At 45.7% G+C, this 25,022-nt stretch overlaps 1 protein-coding gene across 4 annotated transcripts in view; it reads left to right on the top strand.

Annotated features, from left to right (window-relative positions):
• The window catches only part of LOC106587461 (spondin-1), a 145,520-nt gene extending 122,505 nt beyond the window's left edge, over positions 1 to 23,015 (top strand). The window contains exons 8-16 of one of the 4 annotated variants that reach the window (XM_014175871.2): positions 9,476 to 9,677; positions 12,914 to 13,054; positions 14,003 to 14,159; positions 14,877 to 15,059; positions 18,303 to 18,473; positions 18,922 to 19,089; positions 19,411 to 19,575; positions 20,656 to 20,949; positions 21,802 to 23,015. In XM_014175871.2, coding sequence (XP_014031346.1) covers positions 9,476 to 9,677; positions 12,914 to 13,054; positions 14,003 to 14,159; positions 14,877 to 15,059; positions 18,303 to 18,473; positions 18,922 to 19,089; positions 19,411 to 19,575; positions 20,656 to 20,949; positions 21,802 to 21,965 — 1,645 coding nt within the window. In that variant the 3' untranslated portion in view covers positions 21,966 to 23,015. Of the gene's footprint in view, positions 1 to 9,454; positions 9,678 to 12,913; positions 13,055 to 14,002; positions 14,160 to 14,876; positions 15,060 to 18,302; positions 18,474 to 18,921; positions 19,090 to 19,410; positions 19,576 to 20,655; positions 20,950 to 21,801 lie in introns of all 4 variants that reach the window. The other 3 variants (XM_014175869.2, XM_014175873.2, XM_014175872.2) reach the window with 3 other exon arrangements.
• Positions 23,016 to 25,022: the final 2,007 nt, after the last annotated feature.

The raw sequence follows: 25,022 nt of genomic DNA, 5'->3' as shown, positions 1-25,022 counted from the left end.
CCTACAGAAATGCATAATCAGGGATTGTTGGATTATTTCAGTTATTTGTATTCGTAAACAAAAATTGTTTTGACAACTATTTTTCTGTTTTTCTTATTTTTAATCAGTACAGCGCAGGACGATATCACTAGTGACAACAGATGTATATCTGGTAGCTGGGAAGAGAATAAAAGATATTAGGTGCAACGTACTGGTCTCCTGGAAGGGATCAGCTGAGGGTACTTAAGAATTTTCTTAGTACCTCTGGTTTTGCTAGGGTTTTTATCTATTCGGTGCTGGCTAGCACCCCTTCTATTCCCATGGGGGGGAGTGTACAACTTGATTTGGTTCCGGTGGACCCACTTTAATGTGGCGTTTTGTCGACCTTTGCTGATTTTGATCTGGTAAGCTACAGGTGATAGCTTCACCACAATCTCGTGTGGCCCCGTCCAGTGGGGCAGGAACTTTGTTGCGACGCCCGCGGGTTTGGTGTATATGTAGTACCACACCTTATCTCCGACCTCGAACACCTGGTGTGAGGCCTTTTTGTCGTAATAGGTCTTGTCACCTTCTGCACTTCTTTCCAATTGTCCTTGAGCGTACGCAAAGGTAGTCTGGAGATGGTTCCGCAAGTCGGTCACGTATTGATGAGCCGTGTAGGCGGTGGCTGCGGCGACATCTCCCGGTTGGTACAGGAGATGCAGTGGAAGGGTCATTTGCCGGCCCGTCATCATCTCAAAGGGTGTCATTCCCGTAGACCTGTTGCGTGTGGCTCTGATTGCCATCAGTACCAATGGGAGTTTGAGGTCCCAATCTTTGTGGTTGGCTGCCACATATTTCCTCAAGATTCTGACAATTGATTGGTTGCTCCTTTCTACCCCCCCCCGAGCTCCTAGGGTGGTACGCGATGTGGAGTTTAGCTTTGACTCCCAGGAGTTTCCACAGTTCGGTCATTACAGCTGCCGAAAAGTGGGTTCCTCTGTCGCTGTCCACGGTTTCTCCTGGCAGGCCGAAACGACTGAAAACGTGGTTTAGCAAAAGAACGGCAGTGGTTTCCGCTGTGTCATTGGTCGCCGGCAGGCACTCCACCCACTTTGTGAATGCGCAAGTCACTGTGAGGAGGTACTTGTTGCCTCTGGCCGACCTGGCAACTGGGCCGACCCAGTCGATCTGGATCGAGCTCCAGGGGTAAGACACACCCTTGCGTTGCAGGGGTGCTCTGTGAAGTGGCTTGGTGGGGTGAAACTGGCAGCAAACTAGACACCCCCTCACGTATCGTGCCACGTCTTGTTCCATGTGAGGCCAGTGGGCCACCTGTCGCAATGTTTCACATGTAGCCTTGACCCCCCTATGGCCTCCACATGGCTCGTCGTGGGCATGAGCTATCATTATCCCCCTCTGTGTTTTAGGAACCACCCACCTTCGAGCGGTGTCGGTTTCTGAAACATACACCAATAGGTCATCTACAAGTGTGAGGTGCTGTTTAGTTGCGTACAGCGAACGCAAGTCGTGTGAACCTGCCAAAGCCAGTTCGGACACTGGGTGGTTGACAGGATCCGACAGGAATGCCATCAAAGTGGCGAGGGACTCATCTTGGTGTTGCATTGCTACCAGGTCGCCATTCATGAATGAATGCGTTAGCAGCACATTATGTTCGTGCGAAGACGTTTTCCGTGGTGCTACATGGCTACGGCGTTACCGCAGACACCATAGCTTCCTCAGTGGGTTTTCGTCTCGAGCATCAAACACCCAAGGGGTGCCGTGAATTGCACCAGATTTCGCCATGCTGTCAGCATGGTCGTTGCTAAGTTTGTCACGACCAGGTGATTTGGAGTGTCCCTTGACTTTCTTCCAATACACCTGTATGTCGTGTTTGGTGATGAGGTCATCACAAGCTAGAATGAGCTCTTTGTTTTTCACCTCTTTACCACTTGAAGTAGTCATGTGCTTTTGTTTCCAAAACGGCAAGTGGCATAAGAAGGTGAGTCTCGCGTAGTTTGAGTCGGTGCAGATCGCCAGTTCTGCCAATTCGTGTTTTACCGCTGTTTGCAGGGTGATCAGCACGCCAGCCACTTCTGCAAACTGGCTGGTCTTGTTGCCAAGCTGAAATTGAAGTGGTTTGCACGGAATGTCGTTGTGCCATACCAATCCCACCCCAGCTTGCAAGTGGTCTAGATGGCGGTAAGAACAGCCATCTACAAATGCCATCGGCATGTCGAGACACACGTTCTCTTTGAAATAGTGATGGTTCGAAGGCAATGGCGGAGCGATGTCACGCGGGGGTGGTCCGGAGTCGGTTTCATCGTCACCACAGTGTTGACACACCGCCAAAACACTGCCCAAAGGCAGGTTTTTTGCTTTTGCGTAGTTGATTACTACATCATGGCTCTGCAGCGTCATGAGCCAAGCCGCTATCCTGCTGTTGTGTACAGCACCCTCACGGATTCGTTGGCTTTTCAGAAAAGTCACAGGCTGGTGACATGTTTCTATGATCACCTTTTGTCCGCCGACATAACTGGTGAAGTGTTTGATTGCCCAGACTGTCGACAGCAGCGCTTTTTCGCAGTCTGAGTATTTGTGTTCGGCAGGGTTGAGTGTTTTGCTCGCGTAAGCAACCACACGTTTGTCTTGGTCGTATTTTTGGTACAACCCAGCGCTAAGGCAGTGCTCTGAGAAACCGACTTCCAAAAAGAATGTCTTGTCTTTGTTGGGGTATACCAGGCAGGGTGCCTCGCAAAGCAGGTTTTTCAAGGAAGCCACCGCTTCGTTGTGAGTGGCATCCCAAACGAATGGGGTGTCTTTCTGAAGAAGGTGAGTCAATGTTTTTGACAAGTCGGCGTAGTTTTCGATGAATTGACGGGAGTAATTACATACTCCCAAGAAGCTGCGCACCTCGTGAAGGTTTGTAGGTGTTTTGATGTTGCGGACTGCTTCGATTCGGTTAGACTGTGGCAGGATGCCCTCGGCACCCACCAGAAGCCCAACGTAGTTTACCTTGGTCCTGCAACATTGTCCTTTCATGATGGCCAACTTAGCCCCTGCAGTCACGAGTTGGGTGAGAACGTAGTCCATTTCATTGAGGTGATGTGACCAAGTCTCACTTCTCATGAGAACGTCGTCCACGTAAATTATCGTCCCCCTAGAGGCTGCGTCTGGCATCGCCTTGTGCAGGAAGATGTTGAACTCTGAGGGGGAGTTCGCATACCCGAATGGGCAACGATTGAACGTGAAGAGCTAGTTCGAGAAAGAGAAAGCCAACTTGTGTTGGTCACGCGGGTCGACTGTCATGGTCCAGAAACCATTTGCCACGTCGACGGTGGAGAAGTACTTGGCGTTTGCCACCTTTGGCAACTCTTGGTCGAGCTGTGTCATTGGCCAACGAGACAACGGAACCAGTTTGTTGAGTTGTCTATAGTCAATGGTAAGACGCCATTTACCCGTTGGTTTCAGAACGGGCCACACGGGAGCGCTGTATGTACTGTTACATTCCCTGATTATCCGTTTAGCTAATAAGGAATCGATAATCTCTTGTACTGCTGCGTATGCTGCGAGTGGGATTTTGTATTGTCTAACAAACGTAGGAGTTGCTCCGGGTGGCGTAGGAATACGCACCACATGGATACCCGTAACCCCGCAATCCAGCGAGTCTGTCGACCAGATCTCACTGTGTTTATTAAACAATTCTCTCAACTGTTGGCGTTCAGTGTCATTGACAAGAGCATCAGCCTCCGACAGTAGTTGTATTACCTGTGCATGGAAACCAGGATATGGTTCGGCGACATTGTACAGGTCTTCATTGGGTGGTGACGGCATGTCACTTTTGGAAGAGTCATCGGTTGTTACCTCACAAGAGTGTACTTCGCATGCCGGAGGAGACGCAATATCATCCTCCGTGACGATGGAGTATATTAACAGGTTGCTGTCAGGATCGACATCCAGCCGGAACGCCGATGTGTCGTCCAGTGGCAATACGGGAGTTAGTGCTATTGCTTTTGACTGACAAGTAAACAGTGTACCTCCCTCGCCATCTAGGTCTAGGGAGGACGAAAGAGGCCCAATCACGGGAACAACTAGTTCAAAATCATGGAAGGCGTAATCGATCAATGTTCCTAGCTGAGTGTGCCGAGGAATGGAAATATCCGCTTGAGTCAGATTTTGTACCAGGAGGTAAGTGGATCTAGCGGTTAGTTCCAACAGTGGGTTGCCATTGATAGTTAGCCCCAAGTCGAATAGTTTTGGAGAGGGTTGGAAGAACGCAGTGGTGCCTTCCATCCGGTATCCGGGCGCCAGGTTCAGTCTTACAGAAACCTCTGTGGTTCTTGCCGGTATCAACATGGCGGACTCAGTTATCGCCTTGCAAGCTTCAGGAATAGTCTGCCCGGAAGCCATTCGCACCGGGTCGAAAGACAAGGCATGTTGGTTTGGCTGCGCCAAAGACCAAAGAACTTGGTGTATGGTATCAAGTTTAACACCCAATCTTACCAAGATATCCGCTCCCACATACACTGTATGTGGGAGGTCCGCGACAACCAGTAGGTAGTGGGATAATTCCTTGGTTCCAATGCGGATCGATAGCGCACACACCCCTATTGCGGTGAGTGTTGTCTGGGGAGTCGTTCCCAGTGGAAATCTAAAAGTTTTCGGCACAAGGGGATGGCAGATAGCTGTTTTCGAAATTTCGTTGAACATTTCCAAACTGATTGCGGATTTTTCTGACCAGGTGGCCAGCCTGGTATCCTCAGCCATAATGCCGTTCAGGCACACGCCCCCTATCAGAGGAGGGCGGTAAGTGTCGGCTGGTGAATCACCCAAGCCACACAAGAAAACCTCATGTTCAGTTAAGTTCCGAGTCGAACTCACATTGTCATTTGCCACAAATGGCGGGCTCATGGCCAAGTTCACCGGGTTTGCGTCAGATGCTGACGTCGGACCCACGTCGTTGCACAATGTATGGCAGGTAGCCTTGGAAGAATGCGGAGAAGTCAACGGAGTTGGCATAGGTATTTGTGACCAGATTTGATTGGTTTTCCAATCCATTAGTGGTACCAAACGGTCAATTAAATCACTCCCAATCAGCATCCGTTCGATTTCGATGCTAGTCACATACACTGGGTGTATCAGTGACACGCTTTCGAAGTTGAGTTTAAGTAGGAGACGTTTGGTTAGGGGCGAGGTAGCTTGAGTGAAACCTCGAAGATTCGTATCGCAATGTTCCGTTTTCAACCAACGTTTTGTTGGGTCCACTGCCCTTTTTAGTTCATCCAGCAAGGTTTCGGATATGAGGGAAATTGTCGAACCCGAATCTATCAGAGCGTGACAGGTCACACAGTCCTCCAGGACTGTTCTAAGGTATGGCCTGTTCGAGTTGGTTTTTCTCGTCATATCCCCAACAAAATGGAGTGGGTTGGGAGAACGGAGCGGTTTGTAATCTGCGTCGATTTCCAAGACAGATAAGTCACCTACGTGACCCAGTGGGTCCTCTATCGGAATGGGAGAGGAATCATCTGTTGCAAAGCTGCTTATCTCGTGCATCTCCACCTCCGTGTCCAAGTCTGTAGACAAAACCTGCGGGCTTGTGTCTAGAACGGGCGGTACCTGGACAGGGATTTGAGTGGGGGCGGGGGTAATGGAAATGTTTGCGTCCTCTTGAATTGCATGAATTTCGGCGGACTCGGTTTCCAACGATTTTACACCTAGTCATGAGGACTTATCCTTGTCCTCTTTCTCAAATTTCTTACGATGCAGTACATCTTTTATCAGAGCTTCTATATCATTTCGGTTAGCGTTTAAATCATTGTTGAACACTTTGTTGCCCTTGTTACCCTTGTTACCCTTGTGTCCTGACCCTTTGTGAGAGTTAGGCGGAGGGGCATGTCGGCTAGGTTGATCTCTACGGGACCTGTTAGATTGGGGACGTTCATCGTAGCTATTGTTACGGCGGTGGTTGTCAGGGTGGTGGTTACTTGGTAGCCACCCCCTTTGATCGTCATCTTTTACCGCATATGTCCCTGATGCAGCCCCTTCTAATTCGAGTGATGGTTCCCGCCTAAGCTCGAAAGTTGAGGGGTCCGGGCTCTTAGCCCGGCTTGCTTTTGATGCTTCAAAAGCGGTGCTTGCCAGCTCTCGGAGCGTCGAGATCACTCCTGAAAGCGATCGACAGAAATAACACTACATTAGGCCCAACGAGTATTATTTCTCAGAATGCCTACATCGGCTGGTACATATGTCCTAGCTCGTAGCATTCAGTAGACCCCCCTTCACACTGCTTTGGTCAGATATACAACCGGGGTCGTTCTATTCCGACCAGTATCTGGGTGAAATGGACCGACACACACACTTCTCTCCCGCACTAGTCCTGCCTATAGCTATTAATGGAATGTATGTATCTTGCTACACAATTGATATGGAATAACCCAACAGTGCGGCCTAGTCCTATCTTAGAGTCCTCACAGGGGGCGCCATATGTCGTGACGTTGTATTAGTTAATGTGACGACTGTTGCTCATCGAATGATTAACGGTTTATAATTGCGTGATTAAATGAATTAAGCAATGAATCAAGCAATTATTAACTCATCAACCTGGGGCACCATGGGAACAGTATTTTGATTGAGTTTCTATTTCCCAAATTAACTCAAAGGATATCAGAATATCGATTTTACAACAGTCGCTAAATTAATCAATTTCCTCTACAGTCTCATTCTGAACGTCGCATAATCCGGGGAATCTGCACGGACCCGGGCTTCACCAATGAGTTTACCACACCAATCTTAGTTGATTATTTATTTACTAGCAAGCTAAAATGATGATAAAAATACACATACACAAAACACAGTCTAGCTATTGATTAGGACTTAGTATAACGGGCCAACACACTATGGCGCGTGTTACCCAAAATGGGGATTTAAAAGAGAGAGAAACCAAGAAAGTACATGAGAGAAATATACATTTGGGTTCATTTGTCAGCCATGCTTATTTAAACCTAGCCTTGCCCCGAACTGCCGCTCTTATGGGTCAGAATATAATGATGTAATTACGTGTTGGAGGTCTCAGGTGGGAAGCTCCGCGTGTGTCGTTTAGGCTTCTCAATGACGCACTTCTCCGGCGCAACTCTCTGGTTGTCCTCACGATGTCAGTGTCCTTCTTGGCTAAGTGGTCTGATCCCTCGCCCTTGATCTGAAAGGGGTCTTCTGAGGACAGACAGCTCTGTAGCTCAGAGCTCACAGCTTCGGACTCGAACGGTGTATATACCACGATTCAATGGAGAGTGGAGGCTGGGTGGTTCGGCTTGAATTCACCCGCTTAGACACAGCTACTCGTCCGTAGCTCGTGTAGAAAAAGATTTCTTTGTCTTCAACCTTGTGTTTCGTTTTGGGGTTCGTTGACTTTGTAAGACCTTCGCTGCAGCTTGGGGTCAATTAGTCTCCTATGTTAATTCTTCACTCTCCTGTCTTATACCCTTGGGTCAGAAGTGGGCGTAACCGCCTTTAGGGCAATTCTCTGGGCGGACCAAGTTAAGGGGCAAGGCCTAGATTTGACTAAAATCCTATTTTAGACACTACCTTCACATCTCATCTTTACCAAAACATTCTCTTTGATTTGGATATTTTCCACACAACGTACAATGTATAAACATCAGGCATATACTGGGAAAACTCTTAAAGGTACAATGTTTTCATAATAACGTCATCTCTTAACCTTTAATAACAATTCAAAAGTTACATACATTTTCATATTCCACCTCTCGTCATGACCACTGTTGTGGCTGACGGAAACCATTGTTCCAAAGTCCCTTTATTGCATGTTTAATGTTCTGAGGCCAGAATTCCATTGTGAGGACAAAGGAATTTCTCTGTGGCCTAAGGTTTATTATGGCGTGAGGGGTCATAAAACCCCCACATCTTCAGACCCCTAGATCTCTCCTCCTCTGTTGGGGTTTTGGGAGATAATCTGTAGGGTGGTGGTCTCCTGTACCCTGACCTGATCAGGACAGTCATGACACACCCATTATAGATATGGCTGTTCCAGTGTAGATCATTGTGGTAGTATACGTTTTCAGTCTTCCCTACCATGGCAGTCATTCTCAATGCAGATTGCTGGTGATAGAAAATTCCACTTGTTGGATATCCTAACTCTGGCTGGATTTCAATAGGAATTGCACATCACTTTGCAAGCCAACATAAATTCACTTGCAAGCCTGATGTGGCCTGTAAACCAGGAGTTATCTGACACCACTGTGTTAGGGTATAAGTGTTAGGGTATAACTAGGCCCTCAATGAAAGGCGTTATGATATACTGTATGGTTCTACATAGCACCTTCTGAGACTGTACGGAAGCTCAATTATCACATGAAACAATTATCCCTCCTGCTATTCTCCTGTCACTGTTCTGTTCTTCATCTGCCGGTAAATCCATCAGATTTTCTATCACCACACACACCTCAGCCCTGTCCTGTCCAGTTCTGTCCAGCCCTGTCCTATCCAGTCCTGACTTGTCCTCCTATACACAGTAATAATCACCTCTAAGCATGGGTAAGAGCTCTAATCCTCTGGGAACACACAGCAGGCTGCCAGCCGTCCCCTCTTCCCCCTCACCGCGTGTCACCGCGTCCCTTTGCTCAGCTCAGCCAGTCTCGGAGGCCTTAGGTTTATCTCTGACAGCCACATTGGACCCAACACAAAGCCGACTTGTAATTGACAGGGTGGCAGGAGGGATAGGGTGTAGGAGGGTGGGAGGTATCCATCAACCCCTGATAAACGTTCATTAGAAATGCGGTGGTTTGGTACTAGGAAAAAGTATTTCTGAACAGACATTTGTGCTGCCATGTGCATTATTGTGCTTGTGACTGTCTGTGAACTAGCGCACACTTCTCTTTGGGTGTGTGTGTGATCGCTCATCACAGCATTATCTGTTGCACACACACACACACACACACACACACACACACACACACACACACACACACACACAGACACACAATATATATATATATTCATGGCTCTCTGCCACCAGTAAAGTATTTAGGGGTGGATATTACTCTTTACCTCTGGCTGGCAGCTCTGTGTTGAACTGTTGTAGGGGGTGAGCTGGATGCGCAGGGCATGCCTGAGGCAGCAAAGAAACTTCTCTACATCTCTGTCGACTTAAGTACCCCTGCTCTCATCCTTTCCTCGTTCTTCATCTCCCTTTCCTTGCTATCCCTCTTTCTCTTTTTCATGCTGTTTAGGGACTTCAGTCAGTATTTCTGTTCTCTCTCTCGCTCTCTTCCTCTCTCTTTCTCTCTCTCTCTCTCTCTCTTTCTCTCTCTTCCTCTTTCTCTCGCTGTCTACTCTCTCTTTTCTCTCTTCTACTTTTCATATTTAGTCATTTAACAGGCACCCTTATCCAGAGTGACTTGCAATCAGTGCATTGATCAACTAAAGGTAGGTAAAACATCACATATCACAATTATTGCAATTGTGACTTTCTTCAAAATAGTCCCTTCTCTCTGTCCTCCAGTCGTGCTGCCCCGTCGGCTGAGTTCTCAGTGGACCGTACTCGACACCTGATGTCCTTCCTCACCATGCTGGGGCCCAGCCCTGACTGGAACGTGGGGCTGTCTGCAGAGGACCTCTGCACCAAGGAGTGTGGTTGGGCCCAGAGGGTTGTCCAAGATATGATCCCCTGGGATGCAGGCACCGACAACGGGGTCACCTATGAGGTCAATTAACCCCTCAAAATGTCACAACTACACGCTCTAATATTCACAAGCCCCAGACATCACACATCACTCACACCACCTACTGTATAAAATCACACGTTCTTATAGGGCTGGGAGTTCCCAGGGACCCCACGATACCATATTATCACGATACGATATCAATTGCGATTCTCATGAATCTATATGTATTACTATTCGATACTGCAATGCGATGTTCCAAAAATATGTCTGCTGCAGAGGGACAAGAGAGAGCCATGAGAAAACGACTTTTGATCAGTCATGGAAATAAAAGTGCTGAAAACAAATTAGTTCAGTATTTAAAAAGAAGATGGAGAACAAGCTATGATGGAGAAATACTGGGATTTTGGTGCATGTACAGCCGACTAACACAAAAATAATATTAAGATATTGTCACAAATAATATTGCAATACACTGAGTGTATAAAACATTAGGAACACCTTTCTAATATTGAGTTGCACCCCCTTTTGCCCTCAGAACTGCATCAATTCATCGGGGCATGGACTCTACAAGTGCCTGGCACCTACTCCCATGCCCCGTTCAAAGGCACTTAAATCTTTTGTCTTGCCCATTCACCTTCTGAATGGTACACATACACAATTGTCGTGTATTTGGCATCATTAAACTGAAGACATGTTTATCAAATAACTCTCTGTAATTATTATTATGCGATTAAACTGATTAATTGTGTAACTGTAATTAACTAGAAGGTCGGGGCACCAAGGAAAATATTCAGATTACAAAGTTATAATTTTCCTAATATAACTTTCAGATATTATAATATCTGATCGATTCGTCTCCTCATTAATGATGTGTTAGTTTACCTCACGTTAGTCTCATTTAAACGTCGTAAATTGTTGGTTATCTGCACGAACCCAGTCTTCACTATGAGTCATCCATACATCAATTGTCTTAAAATCATTTATTTACTAAACTAAATAATTCACAGAAATACATAAACAAACAGATATGGTTACAAGGAAATGATAGGAAAATGTGCCCTAGTGGGCTAAACCGGCATGGCGGCTTGTTACACAAAGAAAGGGGGTTGGGCTTGAATGAAAGAGCGGGAAGACTGAGGAACACAGAAACAGCTTTGCTATCGTAAATACAGAATCTTATGCATTCTAAATTACCGCCCATTTGGAAAAGGAAAATGCAATAAATATTTACTCTGAGCTGCGCTTCGGTAGGTTGGTCATAGATGCTGGCCGTGTTGGCCAACAGAGATCTTCCTGTCCTCGGAAGAATGTCACTGCTGGTAAATTGGATACGTTGTAGTATCTTCGTTGTGTGTTAGATTGGATCCATCGTCCGTCCTTTCCTAGCCCACGTCTACAGCGGCCGCTGCTAACTCAACGGCTAGGAAGTATCACTTCTGTAGTGAATAAGGGTTCAAAGTTCATACCATTCGCAACCAAAGCTCACGCCGAGGTTGGCTTAGTTCTGTACTTGACATGTGAGTCCTTTTAACGCAGAGGCTGCAGACCTCACGTACCCGGAACAGACTGATTACGTTTTTGTCACTGACTTATATAGTGACGAGGGGAGAAGGGTGTGTTTCATCGTTTATAACCCCTGTCTCTTCACAGGGGCCGGCCACTGATTGGTCAGGGCTCTTTCCTTATGAAAACCCAATTCTCTCGTTTGGAAGCTAAAATTACATTTAAACTCCTAACAAAGAGTTTTAATATCAAAGATTTAAATTGCACAACAATTCCATGTGAATCTGATAACTAGAATGTGTAGACTTTCCCAGATACAGTTTATGTCGTCCTGTCATCAGTCATAATGTCTCAGATGACAACCGAACTGACATCCATACTCATTAAGTACCAACGCATATTTCCAACTGGTTCTATTACCAAAATATGGTTCCTTTCCCCCAACTTGTTTGATGTTCCCAGACTCTCTATATTTAACAAAGGCTATTCAAAAGTCCTTCAGTAGGGTCAGAGAGAGGGGAAGGGAGAAAGGCATTTATGGGGGTCATAAACCTTACCCACAGGCCAACTCATGACACAATCCATGTCTCAATTGTCTCAACGCTTAAAAATCCTTCTTTAACTTGTTTCCTCCCCTTCATCTACACTGATTGAAGTGGATTTAAGTGACATCAATGAGGTACTATAGCTTTCACCTAGATTCACCTGGTCAGTCTGTCATGGAAGAGCAGGTATTCCTAATGTTTTGTACACTCTGTATATATGTCAATATTACATTTTTTCCGTATGGGCAGACTGGTTGAGGAGAGTCTATGACTGTGCTGTGTGAGATCACAGACAGACCTTTGGCTGATCCCTGGGAGTTCACAGACAAACCTGTTGAACTGTTACTCCCCTGTTTGATTTGGCATCGCCCCACCAATGACCTTACTCATAACAAATGTCTGGAGCCTCAGCAACAAGTTGTGCAAGAACCGGTCAAGAGTTATGAAATGAGGTTGTAGAGTGTTTTATTATTGAACGGTGTCTATATATTTTAGTGGTCTCTGTTGTTTCAGGAAGCCTGAAGTTGACGTTTGGAGTTGTTAAAACAGCTCCTGGTAACCTCCTGTGGTGTTCTCGCTCACTGTGTGACTCTGCTCTCCACTGGTGTGAAACAGTAGGATGTATGTAGTGATGTAGCAACCACATTCTGTACATTGTAATGGAGGGTTATGCCTGACACATAACATATCAGAAGTTCACAGGTGTGAAAGATTTTGATCACCATAACACAACAGCACTTTACGAAGTTACATGTCAACCCTTTATGTTCAGACTAGTGGATGGCTTGTTTTCCAGTGTTGTGCCTTCAGAAGCCCTGTGGCTGTGTTTGCTGTGTTAGCCCCCTGCTAGCAGACGTTTGTTGCAGACTAATGACAACAGTTTCACCACATAACCCCATAACCCACAGTGTCCCTGACCCAGATCTATGGATTCATGTTGTTTTAGTGGATGTGGCTTTGTGACTAGTATAATCTAGGTTTGCCAGTCTTAGGAGGCCATATGTTATTTGTGCTGGGACAAGACTATATTATAGATGTGTTGCATACCTCCATATTGCACATGAAGAGACCTATTGCAACCTTTCAAGGTTATCTGCAAATACATATTTTATCACTTATATCATGACACTGTTCCTCAATACTACAATGGAACACATATTGACATGAAAAGCACAGTCATGTATCTATGTTGACTCTTCATGTGTGTGTGTGTGTTCTGACCTCCAGTCTCCCAACAAGCCCACAGTCCCTCAGGAGAAGATCCGGCCCCTGACTAGCCTGGACCACCCCCAGAGCCCCTTCTACGACCCTGAGGGGGGCGCCATCACCCCCGTGGCCAGGGTAGTAGTGGAGCGCATCGCCCGAAAGGTCTGTCCATCCATTCATCTCTCTCCACTCTTTCCGTTCCTTTTGCTGCTAAATCTCTCCCACTTTTGTTGCCTCGATCCTCTTTCTTTGCTCACTTCACTTCCTATTTCCATCCTCTGTCTGTCTCACACTCTACTCACTCCTCTTGTTCTTTCCCTCCAGCTGTCACCAACACAACCTGATTTCATGCGCGTCAAGGAATGTTTGAGGTTGGCTCTAAGATCTCGAAGCGGTTACAAACGTTTGATTATGTGGCTGTGTTCATAACGTTGTTTCGGTATACGATTTGAAATGAGAAGGTAAACAGCACAATGGAACATATTGGTGTATTGAACTAGAAATGTCAACTTCAAATCTTCAAACACTGAGAGGAAGAGAGATATTTTCAGTCTGAGAAGAAAGTAACTTTATTTTAACTCCCTCTGCATTGTTCCAGTGTCTAACTGTAGATGTTGTGGGTCAATACAGCTGTAGATATAGATGTTAGTTGTATAGGTGCAGTTTGAAGAGAACAGGTGTTGAACAGTGATGTAAATGTCAGTGGACTATAGCATTTACACAGCATCCAGCCTGGTAGACTCAACTGGAATCTCTCCATCTACTCTATTATAGCCTTTGTCAATCTATTGATCCTCACACACTGAAGCATGCAGGTACAAGCACACACGTGCACGCACGCACAATCGCACACACACAGCAATGCCCCCAGCCCCACACACACACCCTATCACTCTGATCGTTTGTCACTTGCCCTAAGCGGACCTCTGTTGTTATGACAGCTGAATGCCATTATCAGCATGTCCCCATATCACCTCCTCGTTCGCTAGAAAGACAGATAACTAAATACGCTAGCTAGATAGCGACAACGTGTGTGTATCTGTGAGCTCCAGCAAAGGTGAGAGGATGCATCAGCTGACCTCCCTGTTTACCCCCTTCTCTGTCTGATAGCCGCCAGAGGCAAACGGAGGATCTTATCACAACAGAGTGGTATGTATTCCACAACGCAGGCCTGTGTTTCTCTGTCCGCAGGGAGAGCAGTGCAACATCGTGCCTGATAACGTGGACGACATTGTGGCTGATATCGCCCAGGAGGAGAAAGAGGAAGGTCTGTGTCTCTCTTTATCTCTCTCTCCCCTCTGTGTCCCTGTATCTCCCCAACTCTGCCAACAAAGGTTGTAATAGAGGAGCGATAAGCAAGAGAGAGGAGAAAGGCATGTCTCTCTCTCTCTCTCCCTCTTTCTCTCTCTCTCTCTCTTTCTCCCTCTTCCCATCTCCAGGCGTGGGAGATTAGAACCAGAGCTTGAGAAACAGTAGAATTAGTTAACCCAGCTCAGCATAATCGTCCTCCATGTTGCCTTTTATTTCTCTCTCTCTCATGGGAAAGCTGCACAGATGGAATCATAAGCAGATTTGATCAGTAGTGGCATTTTCAATAAATCAATACTGCTGCAGTTGAGATTCTTCCAAGTGAATTTTCGGTCCTTAACATGTCCCAGGGACATACGTGTTTGATTTGGTTTGAGTCAGATCAGTGTTTCAATAGCACATTACTTAGTGAGGAGGGGCTTAGGCACTCAACACACACATGAGGAAAAACATAACTAGTTATGACTTTGAACGTTTGTGTTTATGCCCTTCATTTGATGAATGTCTTTCTCCTCTCTCTCTCTCTCTCTCTCTCTCTCTCTCTCTCTCTCTCTCTCTCTCTCTCTCTCTACCCCTCTCTCTTCCTCTAAACCCTCCCCTCCTCTGCCACCCTTTCTCCCCCCTCCCTCCCTCTCTCTGTCTTGCTCTCTCTCGTTCCCACTTTCCCTCCCTTCAGACGACACTCCAGAGACGTGTATCTACTCCAACTGGTCTCCTTGGTCAGCCTGCAGCTCAGCCACCTGTGACAAGGGCAAGAGGATGAGACAGAGGATGCTGAAGGCCCAGTTGGACCTCAGTGTACCCTGTCCTCACACCCAGGACTTTGAGCCCTGCATGGGGCCCGGCTGCAGCGACGAGGGTCAGTATGTTGGATGTACTAGGCAGCTCATGAGACATGGCGGGGTTTCGAACAAAGGTTAACCTGAGATTTACAAGACTGTGTTAGCCTCCTGAGCTAAAGCCGATATATTAGCTCAGGGAGCTAACGCAAGTGAACGTGGTTCACCGAACCACCCCCGTTACACAAATGTATATTGACATGAACAGATATACTAAAATACAATCTAGGATAGAATCTGGAAATGTGTATTTCTTGTTGCTGTCTTGGTGTATCTAAAAACAAACTTCAACATCCGACCACCAAGTCCCTTTATAAAGCTCTTGGAGCTTTATTAGTGTGGACGTCATCTTTGTTAGCATTTCATAGGTTATTGCAAAGAAGACAGGGAAAGGTAAAATCTGGTTTGCAAAGAAAACAGGGAAAGATAAAATCTGGTTTACTGCGGGTCTTTATTGGTGTTGGGTCATCGATAAAGCCCCCAGCTCGTTTGTAGCTCAGCCAATAAAGTTGTAGCAGCATAGAGGTGAGAGGGACACTGTGTTTCTGAGACAAGCCTATAAAATGTGTAATGGGCTAAAGCTGCTGGGAGGCCACAGTGGATACTAAGGCTTTATTAAAAGACACATAACAAGTTATGAGAATACACACAGCGGTGTCACGTCTTTGCTGCTTGCAGTGAAAGACTAATGAATAATAAAATAGGTGTGTGTGTGTGTGTGTGTGTGTGTGTGTGTGTGTGTGTGTGTGTGTGTGTGTGTGTGTGTGTGTGTGTGTGTGTGTGGGTGGGTGGGTGTGGGTGTGTGTATGCATCAGTGTGTGTATGCATGGGCTCTCACACACACACACACACACACACACACACACACACACACACGTGGGCTCTTACTCTGGGCTCTTATTCATGATTTGCTTTTTATTAATGATCCATTAATGATTTGCTCATCTTATTAATGATGAGCTTCTTTATTGAGCAGAGCTTAATGAGTCTTTCAGTCTGGAGAGGGAGGGTTTAGATATAAATCCATGTGAGTCTCACCCAGAACGACTCTTATCCTCCCTCCCTCCCACCTGAACATAATGCAACAACAGCAGGGGGTTGTTATTAATGAGGAGAAACATGTCTGTTGCATAAATGTGTTCACAGCTTATGCATTTTCAAAGCTCTCGGGTAACACTGTGGGTACAGGCATACTGGTACACGCTCTTGGGTAACACTTTGGGTTCAGGTGTTCTGGTACACGCTCTTGGGTAACACTTTGGGTACAGGCGTACTAGTACACGATCTTGGGTAACACTTTGGGAACAGGCGTATTGGTACACGCTCTTGGGTAACACTTTGGGTACAGGCGTTCTGGGACAAGCTCTTGGGTAACACTTTGGGTACAGGCGTTCTGGGACAAGCTCTGGGTAACACTTTGGGTAAAGGCGTACTAGTACACGATCTTGGGTATCACTTTGGGAACAGGCGTATTGGTACACGCTCTTGGGTAACACTTTGGGTACAGGCGTTCTGGGACAAGCTCTTGGGTAACACTTTGGGTACAGGCGTTCTGGGACAAGCTCTGGGTAACACTTTGGGTACAGGCGTACTAGTACACGATCTTGGGTAACACTTTGGGAACAGGCGTATTGGTACACGCTCTTGGGTAACACTTTGGGAACAGGCATACTAGTACACGCTCTTGGGTAACACTTTGAGAACAGGCGTATTGGTACACGCTCTTGGGTAACACTTTGGGTACAGACGTACTGGTACAAGCTCTTGGGTAACATTTTGGGTACAGGCGTACTAGTACACGCTCTTGGGTAACACTTTGGGTACAGGCGTTCTGGTACAAGCTCTTGGGTAACACTTTGGGTACAGGCGTACTAGTACACACTCTTGGGTATCACTTTGGGTACAGGTGTACTGGTACAAGCTCTTGGGTAACACTGTGGGTACAGGCGTACTGGTACAAGCTCTTGGGTAACACTTTGGGTACAGGTGTACTGGTACAAGCTCTTGGGTAACACTGTGGGTACAGGCGTTCTGGGACAAGCTCTGGGTAACACTTTGGGTACAGGCGTACTAGTACACGATCTTGGGTAACACTTTGGGAACAGGCGTATTGGTACGCGCTCTTGGGTAACACTTTGGGAACAGGCGTACTAGTACACGCTCTTGGGTAACACTTTGGGAACAGGCGTATTGGTACACGCTCTTGGGTAACACTTTGGGTACAGACGTACTGGTACAAGCTCTTGGGTAACACTTTGGGTACAGGCGTACTAGTACACGCTCTTGGGTAACACTTTGGGTACAGGCGTTCTGGTACAAGCTCTTGGGTAACACTTTGGGTACAGGTGTACTGGTACAAGCTCTTGGGTAACACTGTGGGTACAGGCGTACTGGTACAAGCTCTTGGGTAACACTGTGGGTACAGGCGTACTGGTACAAGCTCTTGGGTAACACTGTGGGTACAGGTGTACTGGTACAAGCTCTTGGGTAACACTGTGGGTACAGGTGTAATGGTACAAGCTCTTGGGTAACACTGTGGGTACAGGTGTACTGGTACAAGCTCTTGGGTAACACTTTGGGTACAGGCGTACTGGTACAAGCTCTTGGGTAACACTTTGGGTACAGGTGTACTGGTACAAGCTCTTGGGTAACACTGTGGGTACAGGTGTACTGGTATAAGCTCTTGGGTAACACTGTGGGTACAGGTGTACTGGTACAAGCTCTTGGGTAACACTGTGGGTACAGGCGTATTGGTACAAGCTCTTGGGTAACACTGTGGGTACAGGTGTACTGGTACAAGCTCTTGGGTAACACTGTGGGTACAGGTGTACTGGTACAAGCTCTTGGGTAACACTGTGGGTACAGGTGTACTGGTACAAGCTCTTGGGTAACACTGTGGGTACAGGCGTACTGGTACAAGCTCTTGGGTAACACTGTGAGTACAGGTGTACTGGTACAAGGTCTTGGGTAACACTTTGGGTACAGGCGTACTGGTACAAGCTCTTGGGTAACACTGTGGGTACAGGTGTACTGGTACAAGCTCTTCTAATGGCCATGAGCTGACATAGATGCTCATAGTCTCCTATTGTCTTATTATGATAAATGAGACTAACAGAAGGTCCTATGATGTAGATGCATCATACACTAGTTGATTATATAAAGTGTGATGTAGCTACTAACACTGTAAGGACATTAAAATCCTGAATGCAACTCAAATGCCATAACTGGCTGTGACCTTCTGCACTTTGCCCCCGACCTCCCAGAAGGGTCCACCTGCACGATGTCAGAGTGGATCACCTGGTCTCCGTGCAGCATGTCATGTGGGATGGGCTTGCGGTCCCGGGAACGCTATGTCAAGCAGTTCCCTGACGATGGCTCTGTGTGTACCTTGCCTACTGAGGAGAACGAGAAGTGTATTGTGAACGAGGAATGCAGTGAGTAGCTTTAACCCCTGAAATCAATGGTTCACAAAGTCATTTATCACAAACATTGCTGCATTTACCAACGTTTTTGTTTATAATCAGGTAAACAAACATTTTCCGAGGAAAAGTTTTGATTAATCTGTGTATGCGCTTTTCATACAAACAAATCTATGTATTTCTATGCTGTAGATAAATGAGGCTCATTGTGTGCATCAATTCTCAGTGGAAGGGCATCTGCTAAATTATTCAAATGTACTGTTCAAACTATTAGGATGATGTATAATTATGCGTGATTACAGGACAAAGTAATGCATATGTGGATTAAGTTCTGTCTCTCCCATTGAACACACCCACTCCCCCTCTCTTCCTCTCCCCCACCCCCCCTCCTCTTCCCTCTCCCTTTCTCATTCCCTCCTCCTCTTCTCTTCCCCCTCTCCGCCTTTTCCCCCCCTCTCTTCAGCACTCAACAGTTGTCTGGTGACAGAGTGGGGTGAGTGGGACTCCTGCAGTGCCACCTGTGGGCTGGGCATGAAGAGAAGGGAACGCATGGTGAAGATGCCTCCCCCAGACGGCTCCATCTGTGGGGCTGAGGTGCTGGAGGTGGAGAAGTGCATGATGCCAGAGTGTCGTGAGTAAACACACACACACACACACACACACACACACACACACACACACACACACACACACAGAGATAAGCATATGCAGGCTTATACAAACACACACACACACACACACACACACACACACACACACACACACACACACACACAGATAAGCATATGCAGGCTTATACAAACAAACACACACATGCACACACACGCTCATCTGCACACACACATGAACACTTGTACAAACGTACACCCACACTAACACTCACACATCACAACAAATGCCAACCAGATGAAATCAGATAGACACTGATTTTGTGTGTGTCCTGTGTGCACAGACACCATCCCCTGTATGCTGTCTCCTTGGTCTGACTGGAGTGACTGCAGTGTGACGTGTGGGAAGGGCATGCGGACGAGGCAGCGCGTGCTCAAGTCTCCTGTGGAGCTGGGAGAGTGTACAGAGGACCTGGAGCAGGTGGAGAAGTGCATGCTGCCAGAGTGTCGTAAGGAACATTCACACACACGCACACACACATTGGAGTGAATCTACTTTCTTCATGTGTGGACACACCAACTGAAACAGTACTGCACATGTGTAATTCATAATAATGCTGATTAGTATCTTCATTGTGCAACCGAGCATCCGTCTGCTTATAATACACTCTCTATCATATCCACATGCACACACACGCCACAAACACACTTAAAACACACTTGGCTTGTTAGTGTGTTCACATCTGTTTGACATCTGCGTTAGGGGTGCCCATAGTCTCATCTCCAGCCCAAACTCTCCCAGATAGGGTTATCATGAGAATACCCTGGTGGGGTATTAGCAGGTTTATATGAGAAGGAACATTGGAACCCAGAAGTGCCCATGTGCTCTCACATTTAAGCCTGACTTAATAGGTTATATATATATTCTAGTCAGGTACGAGACTGGCAGACACATTACCATAGGAAAATACTCTCTTTCTCCTCTCCTTTCTTCTGTTCCCTAGAAAATGAGGGAGCTAATTTAAGGGCTGTATTGTGAAGAATGGGATTAAAAGGCAGAAATAACCAGCTTTAACTTTGGCAGACATGTCATTGTATTGCGGTGAAAAAGCTTGTTAACTGGCCTTCCTTCAGTCTTAGTGAGGGTATAAAGCTGGCCGTATTATTCTGGGCAGCCCTAATCATCCTTACAGTTCGTAAGAATGTTCTCGTTGTGGACATAAGTCAGAGAATTTGTTTCCAGGGGATTCATATTGTGTTATGTTTAGAACAAGGAACACTAATGCAAAGTCATGACGTGTATCTTCAAGCTTTCTTCCCATATTAACTCTTCACCTTTCTTACTCCACCCTGTCCCCCTCTTCATTATCTCCCATCCCCCTCTCTTCTGTCTCTCTCTCTCGCTCTCTATCCCCCCTCTCTCTCTCTCCTCTCCATCGCTCTCTCTCACTCCTCTCCATTCTCTCTCTCTCTCTCTCTCTCTCTCTCTGTCTGTCTGTCTCTATCCCCCTCTCTCTCTCTCTCTCTCTCTCTCTCTCTTTCTCTCTCTTTCTCTCTCTCTTTCTCTCTCTTTCTCTCTCTCTTTACAGCGACAGACTGTATGGTGTCAGAGTGGACGGAGTGGTCTGAGTGTAACAAATCCTGTGGTAAAGGTCACATGATCAGGACACGCATGGTGAAGCTGGAGCCTCAGTTCGGAGGGGACTCGTGTCCCGAGACTGTACAGAGGAAGAAGTGTAAGATCAGGAAGTGTAACCGCGGCGGTGGCCATGGACAGGTCAACAGCGACGAGAAGAAACGACGCAAGGAGGCGAGGGAGAAGAGGAGGAGCAAACAGGGGGGTCGACAGGGGGAGGAGACCACGTCGACCGCTGAACACCCAGGTTGGTAGGCCTCATTACCACCACCTTAACCATTGTCAGCAGCAGTATTATAGTCATTATCATTTGCATAATCATCAACGATGTAATCATCATCACTGTCATCACAAATCATAGCAAGCTAAATCATAGAGTGTGGATACATGCACACAATAATGTGATTATTGTGGTTAGTCAGATTCATATAATAGTTTGATTAAAATGTTTACATGCTTGGCATGAAGATTTTCCCTATTAATTCTGTTTACATGGACACATCTGAAATCAGGCTACCTGATGGCACTCTGATATGTGTAGAAAATCTTCAATGGTAAAAGATTTACCACAGCGAACATGTTATTGTTGGGAAGCACATTTGATTCTGAGTTGGGACATATAAAGTTTGTTTGTGAAAACTACTTCTAAGACACGTACATTCAGTTGTTCCGAACACACTTTACTCGCTCTAAAGAGGGAGGCTCACTCGGCTGGTGCTATCACATTCACAGATCAAATACACCGCTGGCACGCCGATTAAGGTGTTTACATGTCCTAATAATTAACAAAACAATTGCTCAGAAAACCAGATGTTTTAATCGGCGTATGCGTACTTCTTTGACTTTCCCCCGATTAAGATAAGCAGAGTAATGTGTTTACATGACTATTGTATAATCTACCTACTGCCATGATCAGTTTAATATTTCATTATTAGTGTGCATGTAAATGTACTCATAGAAAACTAAATCACAGTCAGTTTTGATAGTTATTATCTTCAATATGATCATTGCTATTCTTTAACAAGGAACAAATTTCCATGAAAATGTATAAAATGTCTTTCTCCATGCCTTCTCTCTCGTTCTCTTTCTCTCTGGTCAGGCTGTAAGATGAGGCCATGGTCCAGCTGGACGGACTGTACCAAGCTGTGTGGCGGGGGGATTCAGGAGCGGCTCATGACAGCCAAGAGGAGGCTTAAGAGTGCCCAGCTCCCCAGCTGCAAGGACAGGAAGGAGATCCGAGCATGTAACGTGCACCCCTGCTAGATGGACCAAGTTGGGCGGGACGGGATGGGATGGGTACGGAGTGGGAGGAGGTTGCCCATAAACACTGGTGTGAGGTCAGTTGTTTTCCCCTCTGACAGTTCAGGTTAGGTTTGGGGATTGTAAGCTGATCCTAGATCTGTGCCTATGGGCAACTTGGTTATGGGACGGAGAGTGAGGTGGCATAGTGTCACTCAATGACCCAATGCACTCTGTTTTGGACTGGCACGGACCTTAATCTCTCTTGGTTTAATCCAGGGCTGAATCTGAATATTCTAGATTGGGGAAGGTACACTGGTTCTGCATACACCTCTATCTAGTCAGAGTTTGGAAAGAGTTTAGCAAATTCTGAAATGACCCATCCTTCAAGGTCAAAGGTCATGTGTTATTTTACAAGAAGGAAGGAAGGAATTCCCTTGGTCTCTTCTCGAGCATAAAACAAACAGCCATTTCGAGAGAGGATCTTGGCTTCCCAAAATAATGCCTAGCATCTGATGAACCTGACTGATTTTCCTCTGTTCGTAAATTAACTAGCTCTGTTACATATAGGATTCTTCTGCAAGATTACTGTAAACTTGTTGTGGTATAATATTCTTGAATAATGATAATGTTGAAAACACCAATTGATTTAATAAGAGATAGTACTGTTAGGCTATATCCTGTAGTATCCTCTTTGGTAGTGTATATTATCCCAGAACTTAAAGCACAGTTACCCAGCCATTCCAGCATTTTATAATCCTTCAGAAGAAAAAAAAGATGTTTCTAGGATCAAGAAATCTCCTGTATGACTTTTTACTCAGCTGTACTACTGTTCATGTAGACACACCGCAATGGAAATCTCTATGATTTTGTGCATTGTTATTATAAGATAAAAAAAATTGTTTTTGTTTTTTTGCTGTGGATTTTTTGATAAGAATATCACCCAAGAGTCTTACCAAAGTCTTGTGTAGATGTTTTTTACGTGTCTTTACGTCTCTTTTTTCTCTGCTCCTCTAACATATTAATATTTTGGAATATATCACCTTTACAATAAAAGTAAATGTTAGAAGTTGTCATACAGATGTTTATTTTTCTTTGAATACCATTTATATTGAGGTAAATGTATTATATTACTTTGAGGTCCATATTCATGTCAGGGTTCACATACCATACATAAACCAGTGCACTTCATACTCTTGGCCACTAGATGGAGACTGTAAGCTAATAAGAAGTGAGTTCCTTTTAATTTTTTTATTTTTTTATTTCACCTTTATTTAACCAGTTAAGCTAGTTGAGAACAAGTTCTCATTTACAACTGTGACCTGGCCAAGATAAAGCAAAGCAGTTCGACACATACAACAACACAGAGTTACACATGGAATAAACAAACATACAGTCAATAATACAGTAGAAAAAGTCTATATACAGTGTGTGCAAATGAGGTAAGATAAGGGAGGTAAGGCAATAAATAGGCCATGGTGGTGAAGTAATTACAATATACCAATTAAACATTGGAGTGATAGATGTGCAGAAGATGAATGTGCAAGTAGAGATACTGGGGTGCAAAGGAGCAAGATAAATAAATAAATAAATAAATACAGTATGGGGATGAGGTAGTTGGATGGGCTATTTACAGGTGGGCTATGTACAGGTGCAGTGATCGGTGAGCTACTCTAACAGCTGGTGCTTAAAGCTAGTGAGCGAGATATGAGTCTCCAGCTTCAGTGATTTTTGTAGTTCGTTCCAGTCATTGGCAGCAGAGAACTGGAAGGAAAGGCGGCCAAAGGAGGAATTGGCTTTGGGGGTGACCAGTGAGATATACCTGCTGGAGCGTGTGCTACGGGTGGGTGCTGCTATGGTGACCAGTGAGCTGAGATAAGGCGGGGCTTTACCTAGCAAAGACTTGTAGATGACCTGGAGGCAGTGGGTTTGGCGACGAGTATGAATCGAGGGCCAGCCAACGAGAGCGTACAGGTCGCAGTGGTGGGTAGTATATGGGGCTTTGGTGACAAAACGGATGGCACTGTGATAGACTGCATCCAATTTCTTGAGTAGAGTGTTGTAGGCTATTTTGTAGATGACATCGCCGAAGTCGAGGATCGGTAGGATGGTCAGTTTTACGAGAGTATGTTTGACAGGTAGAGTCAGTAAACCAGTAGGTGCCCATCTAAGCCTGTGCCATTTCAATACACTTTGGTCATACATAGTACTGTAACAGCATACTTGACTATCATGACACCTTTTTCTCAACCCATAACCAGAGATATGTGAGTGCCTAGGTAGGGAGCTGCAAAAGCAGCACAGTAACACTGGTCTGCAAAAGGGTGAGCTTCCTGGTGGTGCAGTACATACACACATTGACCAGACGGTGGCAGAAGATACCTATTTAGTGTTGAGCCTTGAGGTGTTGAGGGTTTTATGTTTTTAGACTTCAGGCAACACTGTGATTAATGCTGAGTGCGTGTAAAAGTCCACATATTAGGCCACTTCACTCTGTCAGAAATGTATGGAAATCCAACATCAGTCTCATACAGTGAGACATGTGCCTCGTCCCATCAACGTTTGGCCCTAAACACAGTCACGAGGGCCATGCTCAGTATCCAAACATTAGGAAACGCTGTAGATAGAAATGTCATGAATAGAGCTGACATGATTCCTTATTATACATGTCAGAGAGGCATGTTTGTTCTACATGCTATATTTCTACATGCTATCTGAAAGTTGCACAACATTGTGCCTTGCTGAATGCACCCAGGTTGCTCATAGTCTGAGCTCGTCTTCTAAAGGTATTCACAGTGACACAATCAGGGACAGTTAGTTGCCAGCTTTGCTCATTAAAGCAACATGCTTTGGTTTCAATTTGTGTCTCCATTAAGTGCTATTTCCCTTAAACCAAGCAGAGGTAAAGAGAGGGGAAATAAGTGAACAGAGATGTCATGCACTGGCGGCCATCTTGAAGAAAATATTTAAATCAGTCTGACTCGACCTTTGACAGCCTGGGGGATATGATGGTGTCCTATGGGTGGTGGAATTCAGAGGGAAAAGGTGAATAATGCAACACAAACACACTTTACAATGATT

This window comes from Salmo salar, chromosome ssa26 (assembly GCF_905237065.1).
Source record: "Salmo salar chromosome ssa26, Ssal_v3.1, whole genome shotgun sequence".
In the NCBI taxonomy this organism is placed as follows: Eukaryota; Metazoa; Chordata; class Actinopteri; order Salmoniformes; family Salmonidae; genus Salmo; species Salmo salar.
The sequence above is the reverse complement of the archived record's forward strand: the minus strand, read 5'-3'. Positions and strand labels throughout refer to the sequence as shown.